Source organism: Dipodomys spectabilis, unplaced genomic scaffold (assembly GCF_019054845.1).
Source record: "Dipodomys spectabilis isolate Male_0828 unplaced genomic scaffold, ASM1905484v1 ptg000442l, whole genome shotgun sequence".
In the NCBI taxonomy this organism is placed as follows: Eukaryota; Metazoa; Chordata; class Mammalia; order Rodentia; family Heteromyidae; genus Dipodomys; species Dipodomys spectabilis.
This window is the reverse complement of record NW_024871119.1, coordinates 22,501-41,206: the sequence shown is the minus strand read 5'-3', so window position 1 is coordinate 41,206 and position 18,706 is coordinate 22,501. Positions and strand designations below refer to the sequence as shown.

Here is an 18,706-nt window from a genome sequence, read left to right as displayed (position 1 = left end):
TTCCAGCTTTTTTCTTTTTGCTTCTGTGGTGCTGAGGACTTGAACCCAGAGCCTCATGCATGCAAGGCAAGCGCTCTACCACTGAGCCACCTTCCCAGCCCCTTCCCCCTTAACTTCCAATTTCCTGGTATCCTGGAGATTCACCTGCCTGGGGCTCCACAGTTAACCAACCCTCCCCCAGCGCACACCTCAGCCAGCTCAGGGGCGCCTGTGTCCCTAAAACCCAATCCCCTCCCTCTGTGTCCACCCCCGACCCCCAGGAAGAAGTTGGCCTGGAGCTTTTTTTTGGTTAATTTTCTGGTTGTTTTATTTGAAAACTCAAGGGTGTGTGTCCTTCCTGTCCACACCCGACCCCTGACCCTCACCCAGGACATGACAGGGTCGCCCACGCACGCCCATGCACGCCCACGTACACACACACACACGCATACACACGCACGCCAGGCCATGAGCTGTTCACAGTTACACAGGGGCTACATTCACGATGACATTGAAAAAATATACATTATATATGATAAACTAGAGCCGTCGCCACCACCCACACAGAAGCAGCTGGTCGTGGAGGAAAGGGGGTGCAGGGGGGTGGGGGGGACCCCCGCTGTGTGGGGGTCTCCCCAAGGACAACAAAGGAAAGATAACAGGATATACTTCCAGCGTGAAGTGGAACTGGAGACCAAGGGGTGAGGGGGAGTACAGAAGGGGAGAGTACAGTCGCGCACTTCCTTAATCCCGGCTCTGCCCCAGCCTGGCTGGCAGTTAAGACAGCGATGGATTGAAAGGCAGAAGGCCTCCAGCAGCCTTGGGGGGTGGCCAGCGGGGGTGCCAGAGGGCAGCGTGTCCCCCTCCCCCCCATGGGCCCAAGGAGGGGAGGGGGCATGGGGAGGGAGCGTGATGGACAGCTGTGGAGACCTCTCGCTCGCTCACTCGCTCGCTCTGGCTTGCTCTCGGGCCCTCTCTGGGGTGGGGCTCTGGGGGGGGGCGGCCGGTGTCCTCTCGGGCTCAGTGGCTTCAGTAGCGATGGGGGGGCGTCTCGATGATGCGCCGCTCATCCCCGGTGGGGGAGTCGGCCGCCTCCGAGTCACTGCTGTCCTCCTCCTCCTGGCCCACCGGGGCCCCCGCCGCGCCCGCCTGAGGGTTCTGGTAGGACTGCAGGGGGCAGAGAAAGAGAGAGATGGGGTGCTTGCCAGAAGCTTCCCAGCCTCCCCCCCCCCCCCCCCGGGCCTCTCTGCTTCGCAGATTTCTGCCAAGTCCTCTTGGGAGGGTTCAGTCCTGAGACTTGAACTCAGGGCCCGGGCGCTGTCTGTGCCTGAGCTTTCCTGCTCAAGGCTGGCGCTCTACCACTTGAGCCAGGGCGCCACTTCCAGCTTTTTGCTGGTGCCTTGGACCTCCCAGTTTCCTGTTCTTTCCCATAGGGACTGGCCTCAAATGTCAGTCCTCAGTTCCCGGCCTCCCGGGGGTCTGGGATGGCAGGCGTGGCGTCAACGGGCAAACGCTTTTCCCCAGGGGACCCGCCCCCCCCCCCTCACCTCCATGGGGTTGACGATGATGGTGAGGGCAGAGTCGTCCCAGAAGAGGTCGGGGTCCTTGGGGTCGCTGGAGGCCCCCGGGGGGCCCCCGGCCCCCGAAACTCGGCAGTGGAGGGAGTGGATTCGAACCAGGCCCAGGATGACCATGAGCAGCAGGAAGCTCACGCACACCACGATGATGAGGGTGGCGGCGCTGGGGACCACTGCGGGAGAAGAGGGGGGTCAGGCAACAGGGGGGACTCCCCCTCCCCGGGGGAGGAGGCCGGCCGGCTTCCATGTCCACGGTAGCCCAGAGGAGACAAACCACGTGCCACGCTGGCGGAGAAAGAAATAGAACCCACTGGGGAGCCCCGGTGTGAGGGAACAGCGAAGGGACACGGAAGGGACAGGCCGCCCGTGGAGAAGCCAACGCAACCCCCAAGCCTGACCTGAACCAGGCCCAGCAGCTCTCAACTGCGGTGCCAGCTACGCAGGAGGCTAAGGGCTGAGGATCGCAGGTTGAGGCCAGCGCCTCACCCCAAGAAGCCAAAAGCAGAGGTGCAGCTCACGCGGCAGAGCACCAGCCTGGAGTGCAGAAGCTAGGGGACACAGCCCAGGCCTTGAGTTCAAGCCCCAGAACTAGCCAGAGAGACAGACAGACAGACAGACAGAGACACAGAGAGAGAGGAAGAGAGAGAGGAAGAGAGAGAGAGGAAATAGCAGGCAGGCAGGCAGGTAGATAGATGAGAAAGACAAAGGGAGAGAGAGCAGACCGACAGACAGACAGACAGACAGCTAGATGGATGAGAGAGCAGGCAGGCAGACAAACAGGTGGGCAGAGACAGATGACAGACAGACAGATAGGGCAGGCAGACAGACAGGATAGAAAGACAGCTAGGTAGAGCAGGCAGACAGGATAGAGAGACAGACAGAGCAGGTGGAAAGACAGACAGAGAGACAGACAGGTAGATAGGTAAATCAGGCTGGCAGACAGACAGGCAGTGCAGGTGGACAGACAGAACCAGGTGGATAGAGACAGACTGATAAATAGAGCAGGCAGACAGATTGGCAAATAGAGCAGGCAAGCAGACAGAGCAGATGGACAGACAGAATAGAGACAGACAGACAGTGCAGGTGGACAGAGACAGACAGGCAGACAGATAGAGCAGGTGGACAGACAGGATAGAAACAGACAGACAGACAGACAGACAGAGCAGGGGACAGACAGGATAGAGATAGACGGTGCAGATGGACACAGAGAGACAGATAAATAGAGCAGACAGAGCAGGTAGACAGAGACAGGTGGACAGACAGGATAGAGACAGACAGACAGACAGAGCAGGTGGATAGACAGGATAGAGACAGAGAGTGCAGGTGGACAGACAGGTGGACACAGATAAATAGAGCAGACAGAGCAGGTAGACCGAGAGGTGGACAGACCGAATAGAGACAGACAGACAGACAGAGACAGGTGGACAGAGACAGTCAGAGCAGGTAGACAGACAGGTGGACACAGAGCAGACAGAGCAGGTAGACAGAGACAGGTGGACAGACAGGATAGAGACAGACAGACGGACAAACAGATGGACACAGACGGACAGACAGATGGACACACAGACGGATGGATGGACAGACAGATGGACACACAGACAGACGGACAGACAGACACACAGACAGACAGACGGGCAGACGGACAGACAGACGGACAGACAGACAGACAGATGGATAGACAGATGGACACAGACGGACAGACAGATGGACAGACAGACGGAGACAGACAGACAGACAGACGGACAGATGGACAGACGGATAGACAGACAGACGGACAGATGGACAGACGGACGGACAGATGGACAGACAGACGGACAGATGGACAGACGGACGGACAGACAGATGGACAGACAGACAGAGACAAACAGACAGATGGACGGACGGACGGACAGATGGAGAGACGGATGGACAGACAGACGGACAGATGGACAGACGGACAGACGGATGGACTGACGGACAGATGGACAGACGGACGGACAGATGGACAGACAAGACGGAGACAGACAGACAGATGGACGGACAGACGGACGGGCGGGCGGACAGACGGACAGACGGACGGACGGGCGGACAGACGGACCGGCGGACAGACGGACGGGCGGACAGACGGACGGACGGACAGACGGATGGACAGACGGACAGACAGACAGACGGACGGAGAAGCGTGGCCCGGCTCCGGCGAAGAAATGCGCGCGGAGGCCGGGCGGGGAGGCCGCGGCGCTACTCACCGGAGCGGGGCCTCGGGGCCGCCGCCGCCGCCGCCGCCGCCGCGTCCGTCCTCGGGCCGTCCGCGCGCGGCCTGGGCTCCGGCCGCGCCTCCCCGCGGGCGCCGCGCCGCGCCGGCCTCCGGGCCCGCTGCGCGCCGGCGGGCAGCGCCAGGCGGACGGGCGCGTGCACGCGCACGCGCACGCGCGTGCTGACGGCGGCCAGGCACACGTGCGCGCACGCCGAGGCGCCGAGCAGCAGCGCGTGCGCGCACACCTGCGCCAGCGCCGCCACGCCCCGCGCGCCGGCCAGCCCCGCCCCCGCGCGCACGCCCGCGCGCACCAGGCCGCGCGCCGCCGGCTCCCACAGCCAGGGCCAGCGGCTGCGCCGCAGGCGCTCCAGCAGCGCCCCGCACAGCCCGGCCAGCAGCGCCGGCCCCAGGCCCGCCAGCTGCGCCGCCCGGGCCGACGCCCGCAGCAGGAGCGAGACCCCGCGCGCGCGCGCCCGCGCCCCGGCCCCGCGCAGCCCCGCGCCCAGCGCCCGCAGCAGCAGCGCGAGCAGGCCGAGCAGGGGGACCCCCGCCCGCCGCACCGCCACGTCCCCGGCCCGGCCCGGCCCTCGCCACATGCTGGGCAGACGCGCACGCCTGGAACCCCAGCCGATCCCGGACCCGAGACCTTTTTCTCTCCAAGGAACCAGCGAAAAGCCACGCAGGCGCTGTGGCTCAGCAGGTCCAGCACCAGAATGGGCAAAAAGCAAAAGCCAGGAGCACCCAGCCCCAAAGCAAAAGCAAAACCTCAGGGAGCCCAGCGCCAGGGGTGCTCAGGAGGCTGCGGCCCGAGGATCGCGGTTCGAGGCCAGCCCGGCACGCAGACCCGCACCCACCATCGGCCAGCTCCGTCACGCACACACTCCGTTCCAGCCCAGCCCTAGCGAGCCTGCATCCGCCACACACGCACGAGTCACAGAGCCCAGCACGCAGACACAGCCCGCGTGGCGCCTTCCCCGACACACACACACCCCGCTGGGGACCCCCCCAGGCCCCCCGTGCCCTCACCAGCCAGCAGCACACAGACACACACGCACCGCCACCCTCTCCCAGAGCGATCAGACACTCGGACCAGGCCTGTGTGGGCAGACCTGCTCTCCACGCATGCCTGAGGCTGCCCCGTGGTGCTCAGCCAAGTGGGTTCTGTGCTGACCTGACCCATTCCCTACAGAGCCCCATCGGGACTGGACGGACAGGCTCTCCCAACCAGGCTGGGCTCTGGGTGAAGATGAACCTGCCCGCATCTGCTCAGGGAACAAGCTACCAGCTAGAACAAGACAACTATCTGTCCACATACTGTCCACAGTGCCAGTAGCTCACGCCTGTAATCCCAGCCTCTCAGGAAGTGGAGATCTGAGGATGGAGATTCAAAGCCAGCCGAGAGCAGGAAAGTCTGTGAGCTCTTACCACCCATGAACCCACAAAAAGCCAGAAGTGGCACCTGTGGTTCAAGAGGTAGAGCGCCAGCCTTGAGTACAAAATGCTCAGGGACAGCGCCCAGGCCCCGAGTTCAAGCCCCAGGACCAGGAAAAAAAAAAGCCAAAACATACATACTGAGCCACAGCACCACTTCGGTTTTTTCTGTGTCTGTGGTGCTGAGGAATCGAACCCAGGGCTTCATGCCTGCTTAGTGAGCGCTCTACCACTGAGCCACCTTCCTAGCCCTCTTTTCTTTTGTTTTCTGGCACTGGTTCTGGGGCTTGAACTCAGGGCCTCTCTTGCTTGCTTGGCTGGTGCTATACCACTTGAGCCATGCTTCCAGTCCAGTTTTTTGCTGCTGTGTTTGCTGGTTCACTGGAGTCTCATAGACTTATCTGCCTCAGCTGACCTTCACACTGGGATCCTCTAAGTCTCGGCCTCCTGAGTAGCCGGGATTACAGGTATGCGCTCTACTGCCCGGCTGAATGTTAATGTCATGGTGACCCTGAACTCTGTCCCACACAGCAGCCATGAACCCCTGAGGCTGACTTAATTCAGGAATGGCGCTGGAGGGTGAATTTCCTGTTTAAGAACTTAAAATAGAGCTGAGTCTGACTGAGGTAGCATAGGAATTTTCCTCACACCAAATTGGTCAAAAGGAAGGTACATCTCAGACTGACAGAAATCAAGTGTGCTTCAGAAATTGGCATTGAAAGCAATTTTTTTTAATGCCAGTACTGGGGCTTGAACTCAGAGCCCGAGCATCAGCTTGGAGCACAAAAACTTGAGCCACACCTCCACTTTCGGCCTTTTTGGTGGTTTCTTGGACGTGAAGAGTCTCACCGACTTTCCTGCCCAGGCTGGCTTTGAACCAGGATCCTCAGATCTTAGTCTCCTGAGTAGCGGGGATGACAGGCTCATACAGGAGCCACCAGTGCCCGGCTCCCCTTCCTCCCTGCCCCCATGTTTGCTGGTTATTTTGGAGATGGAGTCTCGTGAATTTTTCTACCCGTGCTGACCATGAACTGTGATCCTCTGGATTTCAGCCTCCTGTGTAGCTGGGTGGGATTACAGGCATGAGCTACCTGTGGGCCCCATGTATTTTGTTTTCTTTTGTCGGTCATGGGGCTTGAACTCTGGGCCTGGGCGCTGTCCCTCGGCTCGTCAGCTCAAAGCTAGGGCTCTACCACTTGAGCCACAGCGCCACTTCCGGTTGTCTGGTGGATCATGGAAGATCAGAGTCTCATGGAGTTTCCTGCCCAGGCTAGCTTTGAACCCCGATCCTGAGATCTGTGTCCTGAGTAGCTGGGATGACAGGTGGGAGCCACCGTCGCCCAGCTTGGCAGGTTCTTTATGGTAACTCTAGGGGTGTGGAGCTCACTTTCAATTTGGGGAGAAAGGAGGGAGGGATGGACACCTGCAAGCCTTCTGAGGTGTAAGTCTCTTGGAAGCACGCCTTCTGTGATTGCTTTTGGCAGTACCTGGATTTGAACTCAGCACCTCCCGTGTGCCTGGGAAGCCCTCTACCGCTTGAGCCACGCCTCCAGCTCCGGCCCAGAACACCCCCAAAGATGGACCTTCTTCCCAAGGAAGTTAGTGGTCCTAGAGGATAGAGATTCCCTGGAGCCAGGCTCCTATTCCTCTAGCCACGCCCACCACAGTGGTCACGCCCACGGTTCCTTTAGCCACGCCCACTATTTGGCTACTCACCATTACAGCCGTGCTTGTGTTCCATTATCCACGCCCACTGCTCTTTAGCCACGCCCACGACTGCAGCCACCATATTCCTCTAGCCACGCCTACCATGACTCTGGCCACTCCCACTACTGTAGCCATATTCCTCTAGCCACGCCCACCATGACTCTGGCCACTTCCACACTGTAGCCATGCTCATGGCTCATATCCCGTTAGCCACGCCCATTACCGTAACCACGCCCATTGCTCCTTTAGCCACGCCCAGTATTTCTTTGGCCACGCCCACTATTAGAGCCAGGCTCATATTCCGTTGGCCACGCCCACTGCTCTTGTAGCCTCGCCCACCGATACGTTAGCCACTCCCGCTACAGTAGCCACGATTCCTTTAGCCACGCCCACTGCTCCATTGGCCACGCCCAGCAGCCGTTCAGCCCCTGGGCCGCCCCTCCCGCGTCGCAGGAGTTCCGCGTACGTACTGGAGTTCCGGTGGGCGCTGGCCAGGCTGTGTCCCGCCATCTCGGGGGGCGGCTGGTGGCCCCGGTGCAGGAACTGCTGGGAGCTGAGCACGTGGCTGGGGTGAGCGACGCGGTTCATGCTGTGCAGGACGTTCACCTGAGCAGAGGGGGACTCTGTGGGCACCCCTGCTTCTCCTCCCGGCCCCCTCCCCAGTACAGCTCCCCGCTTGGGTGTGGATGGCGTCTGTGCCCACACCGGGACTTGAACTCGGGGCCTTGCGCTGTCCTGAGCTCTTGTGCTCAAGGCGGGCGCTCTACCCCTTGATCCACAGCGCCACTTCCGGTTTTCTGGTGGTTCACTGGAGATCAGAGTCTCACGGACTTTCCTGCCCGGGCTGGCTTTGAACCAGGATCCTCAGCTCTCAGCCTCCTGAGTGGCTGGGATGACAGGCGTGCGCTACGGTGCCCGTCCCTTAACTATGGTCCTCCATCTCCTTCCTCCCCGCCCCCACCCACTCAGGAGCTGCGATGCTCCCCGGGTTCCCCCATCGCTGGGGGCCCCTTGCGCCCCCAGGGGAGGAGGGCGGTCCGTACCTCCACCACGAACTCGTTGCTGGAGTAGCGGCCGTTCATCTCGGAGCAGGAGAGGCGGAACTTGCGGGCGTACAGGGCGGCCCCGCGCTGCAGCCGGTACCGGGCCTGCCTCAGGATCTCCTCGTACACCGTGATGCTCTCCACCCCTGCGGGGGGGGCAGCTCAGGCCCGGGCCCCCCAAAGCCCGGGCCTCCCGGGAGCAAATGCACCCCAGCCCCTGCAGACCCGGGCCTCCCGGGAGCAAATGCACCCCAGCCCCTGCAGACCCGGGCCTCCCGGGAGCAAATGCACCCCAGCCCCTGCAGACCCGGGCCTCCCGGGAGCAAAGCCCCCCAGCCTCCCACCCCACCCTTCCAGGCGGGGGGTCCAGGACTGAGGCGCTGTGGCTGCTGGGTAGGAATGGAAAGGCTGAAGGAAGTGAGAAGCAGGGAGGAAGTGGGGGTACAGGGGCTCAGTCAGACACCACACACTACACTACATCTCAACCTCGACTCTGGGGGACCTGCAGAGACCAGCAAGCGGTGCCTGGCCACGCCTACAACCCCACTAGCCACGCCCACTGCGCCTATAGGCACGCTTAGATTCCTCTAGCCACGCCCACTGTTCCTGAGCCGCGCCCGTTATGTTGACCACTCCCACTACTATAGCCATGCTTACATTTCTTTAGCCACGCCCACGGCTCCATTGGCCACGCCCACTATTTGGCTACCCCCCCTAGAGCCATGCTCATCTTCCTTTAGCCGCACCCAGTCCCTTTAGCCACGCCCACTATTACTTTGGTCCCTCCCACTACTATAGCCATGGTTATATTCCTTTAGCCACTCCCACCGCTCCATTGGCCACGCCCACTATTACTTTGGCTACTCCCACTACTATAGCCACGCTCCTATGCCTTTAGCCACGTCCACTGTCCATTTAGCCACGCCCATCACTGATTCATTCACCCACATCTTTTTTCATCCATTTCCATCATTTGCTTAGCCACGCCCCCCATTCCTTAGCCACGCCCGCCGTTCCTTAGCCACGCCCGCCCGCATGGACATCCACCTGCGCTCTCAGGCTCTGGGCCCCACTGACCCGCGATGGTGAGGTAGGCGGACGTGTTGGTGAGCTCCAGGCCTCGCTGCTGCGCGGTCGCCGTGTCCAGCAGCAGGCTCTCCCGCTCGGGGTCCAGGTCCTCCCCCACCAGCGAGATCTCGCAGCCATCCAGGTTGTGCACGATCTCATCCGACATGCGCGTGTCCGTCACTGCGCGGGGAGGGGCGGGGAGAGGCCCAGGTTATGACCCTCCCCGCCCCTCCCGTGCGCATGCGTGCAGTCACCAGTCCTGGGGCTTGAACTCAGGACCTGGGCGCTGTCCCTCAGCTTTGTTTGCTCCAGGCTGGCGCTCTACCATCTGAGCCACAGCCCCACGTCCGGCTTCAGGCTGGCTACATGCTTTGGGTTAGCCTGCCCGGGCTGGCATTGAACTGCCACCCTCAGATCTCGGCCTCCTGGGTAGCTAGGATTACAGGCGTCAGCCACGGCGCCCGGCGTTTCTTTGGGGGTGGGTGGGTAAGGCTGCAGGGCGTCCCTGGACATCAGACCCCTGGCTTCCCCAGACTCTCTTTTTGTCCTTTGGTTGATGGACTGTTTTTGTTTACATCAGTACTGGGTATTAGACTCAGGGCTTCAGAACGTTCTGGGCTAGGCACTCTACCACTTGAGCCACGCCTCCAGCCCCTTTTGGCCTGGGTTAGTTCCAAAGTAAGAGTCTCCCCTTGTGCCCAAGGCTGACTTGGACCGTGATCCTCCTGTTTGTTCGTCCCTACAGCTCAGATGACAGGAGTGGGGTACTGACTCGGCCCAGCCTCGAATCCCAGTCCTCGGATCCCGGCCTCCCTAGCACAGAGGGGGTTCCAGGCGTGAGCCCCGACGCCCCACTGGCTCCACCCCGTGAGGACACCAACCCAGCCCACGTCCGTTCCGGGAGCGAGCCGGGCTTACCTGTGCCCTGCCAGCTTTCGTCTCCTTTGGCCTCCACCTGGTGTGAAATGGAGCAAGTGATCTGGAGATCGGGGAACAGGGGGACCCCGTCGGGCTCCTCGAAGTCCGCAGCGGGCCGGGCAAAGTGGGAGGTCCCACTCAGCAGGATCTGGGGGGCATCGGGCTGCAGCACCACCACGTAGCCCTCCACCTCCGGGATGGACACACAGGACTCCTCGCTGAAGCACCTGGTGGAGGGAGTGGAGGCCAGGATCGCCAGTTCAAAGCCAGCCTGGGCAGGAAAGTCCATGAGACTCTGATCTCCCACGAACCACCAGAAAACCAGCAGTGGTGCTTGGTTCAAGTGGTAGAGCGCCAGCCTTGAGCACCAAAGCTCAAGGCCCTGAGTTCAAGTCCCAGGATACACACACACACACACACACACACACACACACACACACACACACACACACACACACACACAGAGCTCTATAATCTCAGGACCTTCAGGAAAGTATTAAGGGGTCACAACTATGTGGTAACCCCAAACGTGGAGAAAAGAGGGTGCCCTTTCTTCACCTCATAATCCCAGCGACTTTGGAGATGGAGATCACCCCGGAAGATTGAGGTTTGGAGGCCAGCCTGGGCAAATCGCCTTGGAAACACCGCCATCTCAACAAGTGAGCCGGGCTTGGTGGGACACACCTGTAAGCCGAGCTACCCCAGGTAAGCAGATAGGAGGACAGTCCAGGCTGAAAGCAAAGGCCGAGCCCTCTCTGAAGGGCGTGGAGACGCGGCTCTGAGTTCTGACTGGTGCGTGGTGGGGTGCGGGGTCCCCTGGAAGTCATCCTCCAAAGCTGGATGCTTTGGAGAAGTTGAGGCAGAGCCCAAGGAGCCTGTAATGGCGCGGGCTTCCCACCAGGGAGCAGCATCGACTCAACAGCCGGGTCCTCAGATCTCCAGCAAGCAGCCGGCCTCTGATTAGACTGGGTGATCGCTCTGAATTTGTCTGTGCTCCAGGCGGGCGCTCTACCGCGTGAGCCACGCCGCCCCTTGCGGTTTTTCTTTCTTTTTTTTTTTTTGGGTCCGGTTGTGGGACCTGAACTCTGGGCCTGGGCGCTGTCCCTCAGCTCTTCAGCTCAAGGCTAGCGCTCTACCACTTGAGCCACAGCGCCACTTCCGGCTTTTTTTCTTTTTTTTGCTTATGTGGTGCTGGGGAATCGAACCCAGGGCCTCAGGCATGCAAGGCAAGCGCTCTACCACTGAGCCACCTTCCCAGCCCCAGCCCCTTGCGGTTTTTCTGGGGGTTCCTGGGAGATCAGAGTCTCCCGGACTTTCCTTCCCGGGCTGGCTTTGAACCTCGATCCTCCTATCTCAGCCTCCTGAGTCGCTGGGATTATAGGCGTGCGCACCGGCGCTCGGCCAACATGGCTGCGACACATAGCCTTCTCCGGGTCCTCATTGGGGACACAGAGAGAGAGGGCGTAGGGCTAGATCTCTGGGGGGACAGGCACCTGGGCTGGAGGGTCCGGCCCCGGGGCCGGGCCGTGGGACTCACTTGACCGCGGTAGTCAGGCGCAGCGGCCTGACGCCTGGCGTGGCGAAGCGCAAGGTGTTCATGTAGTCCACGTGCTGCAGGGCGTGGTTGAAGGTCTCCACGTCGTCGCCTTCCAGGGTGAGCAGGGACTGGGAGGGGTTCATGTGGACCTGGCACACAGACCAGAGATGAGGTCGCAGAGAAAGTTAGGTGTGGGGGGGGAGGGGGGTCCAGGGCATGCTGGGAAGAGGAGGGCTGGAGGAGGGAGGGAGGGAGGGTCCAATACCTTCATGCCTTTTCCCAGGTTCTCGAAATCTCTATAATCCAGCCCCTCCCGGCATGCATAGAGACACTGGATGACCGCCCGGTTCTCCAGGTGGCCGGCCCGCACACTGAACCCCGCCAGGTAACCGTGGAAATAGTGGTGGACCGACAAGGGGTCTCCTAGGGCAGGAACACAGGGGCGGTGGGGGGGGTGGGGGGGAACAGGGGGAAGACAGGGCGGGGAGGGACGGGTGTGGGCCGGGACTGCCGGGCGGCGCGCGCACGCCTGTAATCCCAGCCACACGCGCACAATTCCAAAGGGGAGAAAAACACCAGAGAGACTCCAAGGAGACTCCGAGGAAACCAGCAAGCCAAAAGGCGGCGGCTCGGGTGGCAGAGCGCCAGCCTCGAGCACACCCCGAAAACAACCCTCAGAGTCAGCCCCCCGGGCCCTGAGTTCGAGACCCTCTCCCCCATAATAAAGACATGACTATTAGAACATAATTGTTGCCGTCAAGGATCCAACCGCAGGCGGCCCGGCCCGGCGTCTTACGTCAGTGAAGGGGAGCTGGGGAGGATTTGGGGGGGGGGAGCAGGGGGTGTCCGGGAGCGAGGGGTCCGCACCTTCCTGGAGGTGTGAACCCCGACCTCCCCTTCCCACCCCCGCCATACCTGGGGCGGCCTCTGTGGCGTTGTCTCCTCTCTCCTTCTTGTTCTCCTCTGCGACCCCAGAAAATAAAACATTTGGGAGCTCAGGACTACGAGGACAAATACACACAATTCCCCCCCCCCCTCCCTATTTTCTAGAACCTTCTCAGGCCCCTGGAAGACGTACAGCCTCTTCGCTGAGTCTCAACCTGTGTGGTTGTTTAAACAATGGAAGATGAGCCAGGCACGGTGGCTCCCGCCTGCCATCCCGGCTACTCGGGAGGCTGAGATCTGAGGATCGCGGTTCAAGGCCAGCCCGGGCAGGAAAGGCCGTGAGACTCTGATCTCCCATGAACCAGCAAAATGCCAGAAATAGCGCTGGGGCTCAAGGGGTAGAGCGCCAGCCTTGAGTGGAAAAAGCATAAAGCGTAGGAGCAGCGCCCGGGCTCTGAGTTCAAACCCCAGGATGGGCAAACACAGCACACAGAAGAGACAGAAGATGGGTGCGATTCTCAAGGCGTCTCTGTCCCCTGTCCCATGGCTGTAGTGACCCAGAGAGAGACTCCTGGGGACGTTTGAGAAGTCCTCGAATCTGGGGCCCTGACCCCATCTGCCCTGAGACACTGCCGGAGACCTCAGCTGCACAGAAAGGCTGCCATGGCTCCTCCCCTCGCCACCCGAACCACCCCCGGGTCGTCTTCTCCCAGGGCAAGGGCCCCACCGGTCCAGCAGGCCCCGATCATGAGCGCCGGGTCCCTCCGAGGCGGGTGGATCAGGCCATTGTCGTGGATGAGCGCGGGGTCGAAGGAGATGCCGTCGGTGTACAGGGTGACCGTGGGGAACTCCAGGTTCAGGGCGTAGTGATGCCATCCATCATCACAGACCTGGGGTGCAGGGGCCCCCCACACCGTGATTGCCCCTCCGGAGACCGGGCCCCTGTGTCCGCCTCTCCCGGGGAAGGAGAGTCAGGCTGGAAGAGTCTCAGTTCCCAGCCTGCTCAGCTCGAGGAGGAACATGCTCCGACCAGCACCGGCGCTCACACCTGCTGTCCCAGCCGGCCGGAGGCTGAGGTCGGAGGCTCAAGGCTCGAAGCCAGCCCAGGCAGGAAAGTCCCCGAGACTCTCATCGCCATCCAGCCAGCCCAAAGCACGGCTGCAGGCGAGTTCCAGAGGTAGAGCACCAGCGAGGCCCCGAGTTCAAACCCCAGCAGCTCCACAAGAAAAGAGGTGACCTTTCCTTCCGCCCCAAGGTGCCGAGAACACAAGAGAGCCCAGAGGATGTGGCATGGACGGCCAGGGCTGAACCCCCAAAATGCCAGCCTCATCCCTGGGCCTTCCAGAAACCCCACCCTCCTGCAAGCCAGTCACCCAGCACTGAGCACCAAGCACCGAGCACTAGGCACCAGGCACTGAACACGGAGCCCCAAGCCCTAAGCACTGGGCACCTGGAACTGAGCACCAAGCACTAAGCACTGAGCACTGGGCACCAGGCACTGAGTATCAAGCAATGGGCACCAGACACTAAGCACTGGGCACCAGGCACTGAGCACCAAGCACTGGGCACTAAGCACCAAGCACTGAGTACCAAGCACTAGGCACCAGGCACTAAACACCAAGAAGTGGGCACCAAGCACTGAGTACTAAGCACTGAACACCAGGCACTGGGCTCCAGGCACTGCAGACCAAACACTGAGTACTGAGCACTACACACCAAGCACTGGTGCCAGGCACTAAGCACCAAGCACTGAGTACTAAGCACTGAACACCAAGCACTGGGCTCCAGGCACTGTGCACCAAGCACTGAGTACTAAACACCAAGTACTGGGTGCCAGGCACTAAGCGCCAAGCACTGAGTCCAAAGCACTGGGCACTAGGCGCTAAGCACCCAGCACTGGGTCCCAAGCATCAGACACCAAGTACCAAGCAGCAAGCACCACGCACCGAGCACCAAGTACCAGGAATCAAGCACCAAGCAGCAAGCACTAGCCTCACCTGCTCCAGCTTCCACAGGAACTTGACCGGGCGGGCGCTGTCGAGCAGGGGCCAGTAGAGGAAGGCGATTCTGCAGCCGTGGACCGTCAGCGAGTAGTGAGAGAAGCCGTCCTCTGAGGAGACAGCATGGGGTCAGGGGTCAGGGGTCAAGTGCAAGGCCCAGGGCCAGAGCAAGTTCAAAGCCGCAGTGGGAGATCTTCGGCACACTGTCCCCACGCTCCTCGCGCCGTGGGGACCCGCGGGCCGCCTGCACCTGCGTCTGTGCGTCTGTCTCTGTCTTTTGTTTTGTTTTGTCGATCGTGGGGCTTGAACTCAGGGCCTGGGCGCTGTCCCTCAGCTCTTCAGCTCAAGGCGGGCGCTCTACCACCTGAGCCACAGCGCCACGTCTGGTTTTCTGGTGATTCATGGGAGATCAGAGTCTCACAGACTTTTCTGCCTAGGCTGGCTTTGAACCGCGATCCTCAGATCTCAGCCTCCTGAGTAGCCGGGATGACAGGCGGGAGCCACCAGGTGCCCAGCCCTGTCTGTCTGTCTGTGTCTGTCTCTGTCTCTGTGTCTGTCTGTGTGTATCTGTCTCTGTCTGTCTGTCTGTCTGTCTGTCTGTCTCTGTGTCTGTATGTCTCTGTGTCTGGCTGTGTATGTGTCTGTGTCTGTGTGTCTGGCTCTGTCTGTTTGTCTGTGTCTGTCTGTTTGTCTGTGTCTGTCTGTGTCTGTCTCTGTCTTTGTGTCTGTCTGTCTGTCTGTGTCTGTCTGTGTCTGTCTGTCTATAACTGTCTGTCTTTGTCTGTCTGTGTTTGTCTGTGTCTGTCTGTCTTTGTCTGTCTGTGTCTGTCTGTCTGTGTCTGTCTGTCTGTGTTTGTCTGTGTCTGTCTGTCTGTCTCTCTCTGTGTCTTTGTGTCTGTCTGTCTGTCTCTGTCTTTGTCTGTCTGTGTCTGTCTGTCTGTCTGTCTCTGTCTGTCTGTCTTTGTGTCTGTCTGTGTCTGTCTGTGTCTTTGTGTCTGTCTGTCTGTCTCTGTCTTTGTCTGTCTGTCTTTGTGTGTGTCTGTGTGTCTGTCTCTGCCTTTGTCTGTGTGTGTCTGTGTCTGTGTCTGTCTGTCTGTGTCTGTGTGTGTCTGTCTGTCTGTGTCTGTCTCTGTCTGTCTGTTTGTCTGTCTGTGTCTGGCAGATTTGGGGGTTCACGTGGTGTTGGCAGCGGTTCCCGCCCAGGCCTCTCGGGTCCGTTACTAATTCAGGCACCGTGGCTGACAGCCCTCTTCCCGGGGTTAGAGAACCATCTAGAAAGGACAGGTCCAGTGCAGGCTGGGGCCCTCTGCGGGGCTCCGCCTTCTCTAGGAGACAGCGGGGTTTGCATTGCCAAGCCGGGGGGCCGCTCCGGGCGGAGAGCAGCCCCCCAGATGGCGTCCGAGGCAGCGGGGTGGGTGTGGGCCAGGCCGGGTGCGGTGTAGCGCCTGGCGGGTGGGGGGATCCACGGACAACAAGAATTAACACCGAGCCGGGCGCTGGGGCGCACGCCTGCCATCCCAGCCACTCGAGAGGCTGAGATCTAAGGATCGCGGTTCAAAGCCAGCCTGGGCCGGAACATCCACGAGACTCTGATCTCCAAGGAACCAGCAAAAAGCCAGAAATGGCGCTGTGGCTCAAGTGGTAGAGCGCCAGCCTAGAGCAAAATAACTCAGGGACCGTGCCCAGGCCCTGAGTTCGAAACTCAGGCCAACGTGGCGACTCAAGTCCACAATCCCAGCTCCCCGGGAGCTAAGACACGGGAGGTTTGCAGTCCGAGGCCCAGCCGGGGCGTCAAAGCTCCCAAGCCGTCATCTCCACCCGTAGCTGGGTCTGGTAGCGCACGCCTGCAGCCTCGGCTGGGAGGGGCATGTCTGCCGTTCCAGGGCCTGCAGCCGCTCTTCCCCGGTGGGCCGGGGACCTCGGGGCTGGGGCTGGGGGGCTCACCGTTCTGGACCGTGTGACACAAGATGGTCTCCTCTTCCTTCTTGCCCTTGCTGGGTGCGACCCCATGCTTCATCCAGAAGGAGAGGGTGAAGTGGTCGCTGAGGCCATCGATGGGCGCAGAGCCCAGCCCGGCGGGGCTCCCCACGGGCACCTGCACTGCCTGGGTGCCGTTGAACCAGTAGATCAGGCTGCTGTCTTGGCTGTATTGGACCGACAGTCCGGCCGTCCAGTTGGCGTTGGGGCCGGGCATGGGTAGCAGGTCCACCTCCCCCGTGGCTGCTCCTGTGGTGGACACGGGGTGGGGGCAGGGTCAGCTGATGGGCCCCAGGGAGGGGGGAGGCCTGTACAAAACCGGGGTCACACAGGAGACCCAAGATCCGGGCACCAGTAGCGCACGGCTCTACTCCCAAGTCTGGGTACCGTAGCGCACGCCTATAATCCCAGCGGCTCAGGAGGCTGAGATCTGGAGGATCACGGTTCAGAGGCCAGCTGGGCAGAAAACAAAAAGTCCCGCAGACTCTGCTCTCCAATGGACAAGCAAAAGGCTGGAAGTGGCGCTGTGGCTCAAGTGGTAGAGCGCCAGCAACAAAAACACAACTCGGGGACAGAGCCTAGGCCCTGAGTTCAAGCCCCATGACCACAAAAGAGAGCAAGCGGCCGCGGGGACGCGGAGGCTCACGCACCGCACAGCTTCCTCAGAGCCCGCTCCGAGTAGTTGTCTCGGTCGCAGCCTTTGCCCACGTGGCTGGTCTGCAGCTCGACGGTGGCCTGGATGTTCCAGAGCGGCTCATCGCAGGTCTCCAGGCGGATGCCCGGGAACAAAGCCAAGCTCCCGGCCCCCGGGGTGTATTCGATCCTCTTGTTCCAGCCTGCACGGTGGGGACAAGAGAGGAGAGAAGTCAGCCGCAGCCAGCCGCGCATGCCTGTAATCCCAGCGAGGAGGCTGAGGTCAGGAGGATCGCCGTGGGAGGCCAGCCCGGAACAGGAGAGTCCGTGAGCCTCAGGGTCTCCCGTGAAGCCCTGGGGTTGGGGGGTGCAGGGGGGGGGGGTTCCTCACCTTGCCAGCTGGGCTTACAGGTGGGCTTCACCTGAATCTCCACCTCTGCGTCGTCGGCCGCCCTTTTCTTCCCGCAGTCGTAGGCCGTCACGGTGAACTTGTACAGCTTCTCACCACTGTACTGCAGCTTCTCCGTGTTCTCGATGTTTCCTAGAGAGCGCCAGACAGACAGGAGCAGAGGTGAGGACGTTGAGTCCTGAGGGCTGAGCACAGCGGCTCACACCTGTAATCCCAGCTACTCAGCAGGCTGAAATAGGAGGATCACGGTTCCAAGCCAGCCCGGGCAGGGCCGACCAATCGCAGAGCCTCTCCCGTCCTCTGGGCAGGAGGGGGAGGAAGGGGGGGGCGGCTCACCGTCGTTGTCGATGAGGAAGGGGGTGTTAGGCGTGAGGATCTCGTAGTAGCAGATCTGACTGTACTGTGGGGAACAGTCGCCGTCCACAGCCTCCACGCGCAAGATCCGGTCGTACAGCTTCCCCTCCGTCACCGATGCCCGGTACAGCCGGTCCACGAACACCGGGGCGAACTCATTCACGTCGTTGACTCGTACGTGCACTGTGGCCCTGGGCAGGCCCAGCAAGGGAGGGAGGGAGGAGGAGGGAGGGAAGGAGGGAGGGAGGGAGGATCAATTGAACAGACAGCCCTGGAACCCGCCCATTCCCACCCTGCAGAGACCAGAGAGAGGGCCCCACTGAGGAAGAGATCCCAAGGACAGAACGGATGGTGAGCAGTAGAGCACTAGCCTTGAGCCTACAAGTGGTAGAGAGCTAGCCTTGAGCACAAAAGCGGTAGAGAGCTAGCCTTGGGCCTAGAAGTGGTAGAGAGCTAGCCTTGAGCCTAGAAGTGGTAGAGAGCTAAGCTTGAGCCCAGAAGTGGTAGAGAGCTAGCCTTGAGCACAAAAGCGGTAGAGAGCTAGCCTTGGGCCTAGAAGTGGTAGAGAGCTAGCCTTGAGCCTAGAAGTGGTAGAGAGCTAAGCTTGAGCCCAGAAGTGGTAGAGAGCTAGCCTTGAGCACAAAAGCGGTAGAAAGCTAGCCTTGGGCCCAGAAGCAGTAGCACTAGCCTTGAACCTAGAAGTGGTAGAGAGCTAGCCTTGAGCCTAGAAGTGATAGACGCTAGCCTTGAGCCTAGAAGTGGTAGAGAGCTAAACTTGAGCCCAGAAGTGGTAGAGAGCTAGCCTTGAGCACAAAAGCGGTAGAGAGCTAGCCTTGAGCCCAGAAGCGATAGAGAGCTAGCCTTGAGCCCAGAAACGGTAGTGTGCTAGCCTTGAGTGGAAAAGCTCAGGGACGGTGCCCAGGCCCTGAGTTCAAGCCCCAGCTCTGACAGACAG

The 18,706-nt window shown here is 60.7% G+C and overlaps 1 protein-coding gene across 1 annotated transcript in view; it reads right to left on the bottom strand.

The window, feature by feature from the left end:
* Positions 1–294: 294 nt before the first annotated feature.
* LOC122097946 (calsyntenin-3) overlaps positions 295–18,706 on the bottom strand; it is a 22,730-nt gene continuing 4,318 nt past the window's right edge. The window contains exons 4-18 of the mRNA XM_042668514.1: positions 17,734–17,942; positions 17,380–17,529; positions 17,006–17,191; positions 16,323–16,604; positions 14,376–14,488; positions 13,106–13,268; positions 12,409–12,456; positions 11,759–11,916; positions 11,494–11,642; positions 9,957–10,183; positions 9,048–9,218; positions 7,971–8,116; positions 7,398–7,533; positions 1,527–1,729; positions 295–1,146 (exon numbers count right to left, since the gene is read on the bottom strand). Of these exons, the coding sequence (XP_042524448.1) occupies positions 1,009–1,146; positions 1,527–1,729; positions 7,398–7,533; positions 7,971–8,116; positions 9,048–9,218; positions 9,957–10,183; positions 11,494–11,642; positions 11,759–11,916; positions 12,409–12,456; positions 13,106–13,268; positions 14,376–14,488; positions 16,323–16,604; positions 17,006–17,191; positions 17,380–17,529; positions 17,734–17,942 (2,479 nt within the window). The 3' untranslated portion in view covers positions 295–1,008. The remainder of the gene's footprint in view (positions 1,147–1,526; positions 1,730–7,397; positions 7,534–7,970; positions 8,117–9,047; positions 9,219–9,956; positions 10,184–11,493; positions 11,643–11,758; positions 11,917–12,408; positions 12,457–13,105; positions 13,269–14,375; positions 14,489–16,322; positions 16,605–17,005; positions 17,192–17,379; positions 17,530–17,733; positions 17,943–18,706) is intronic.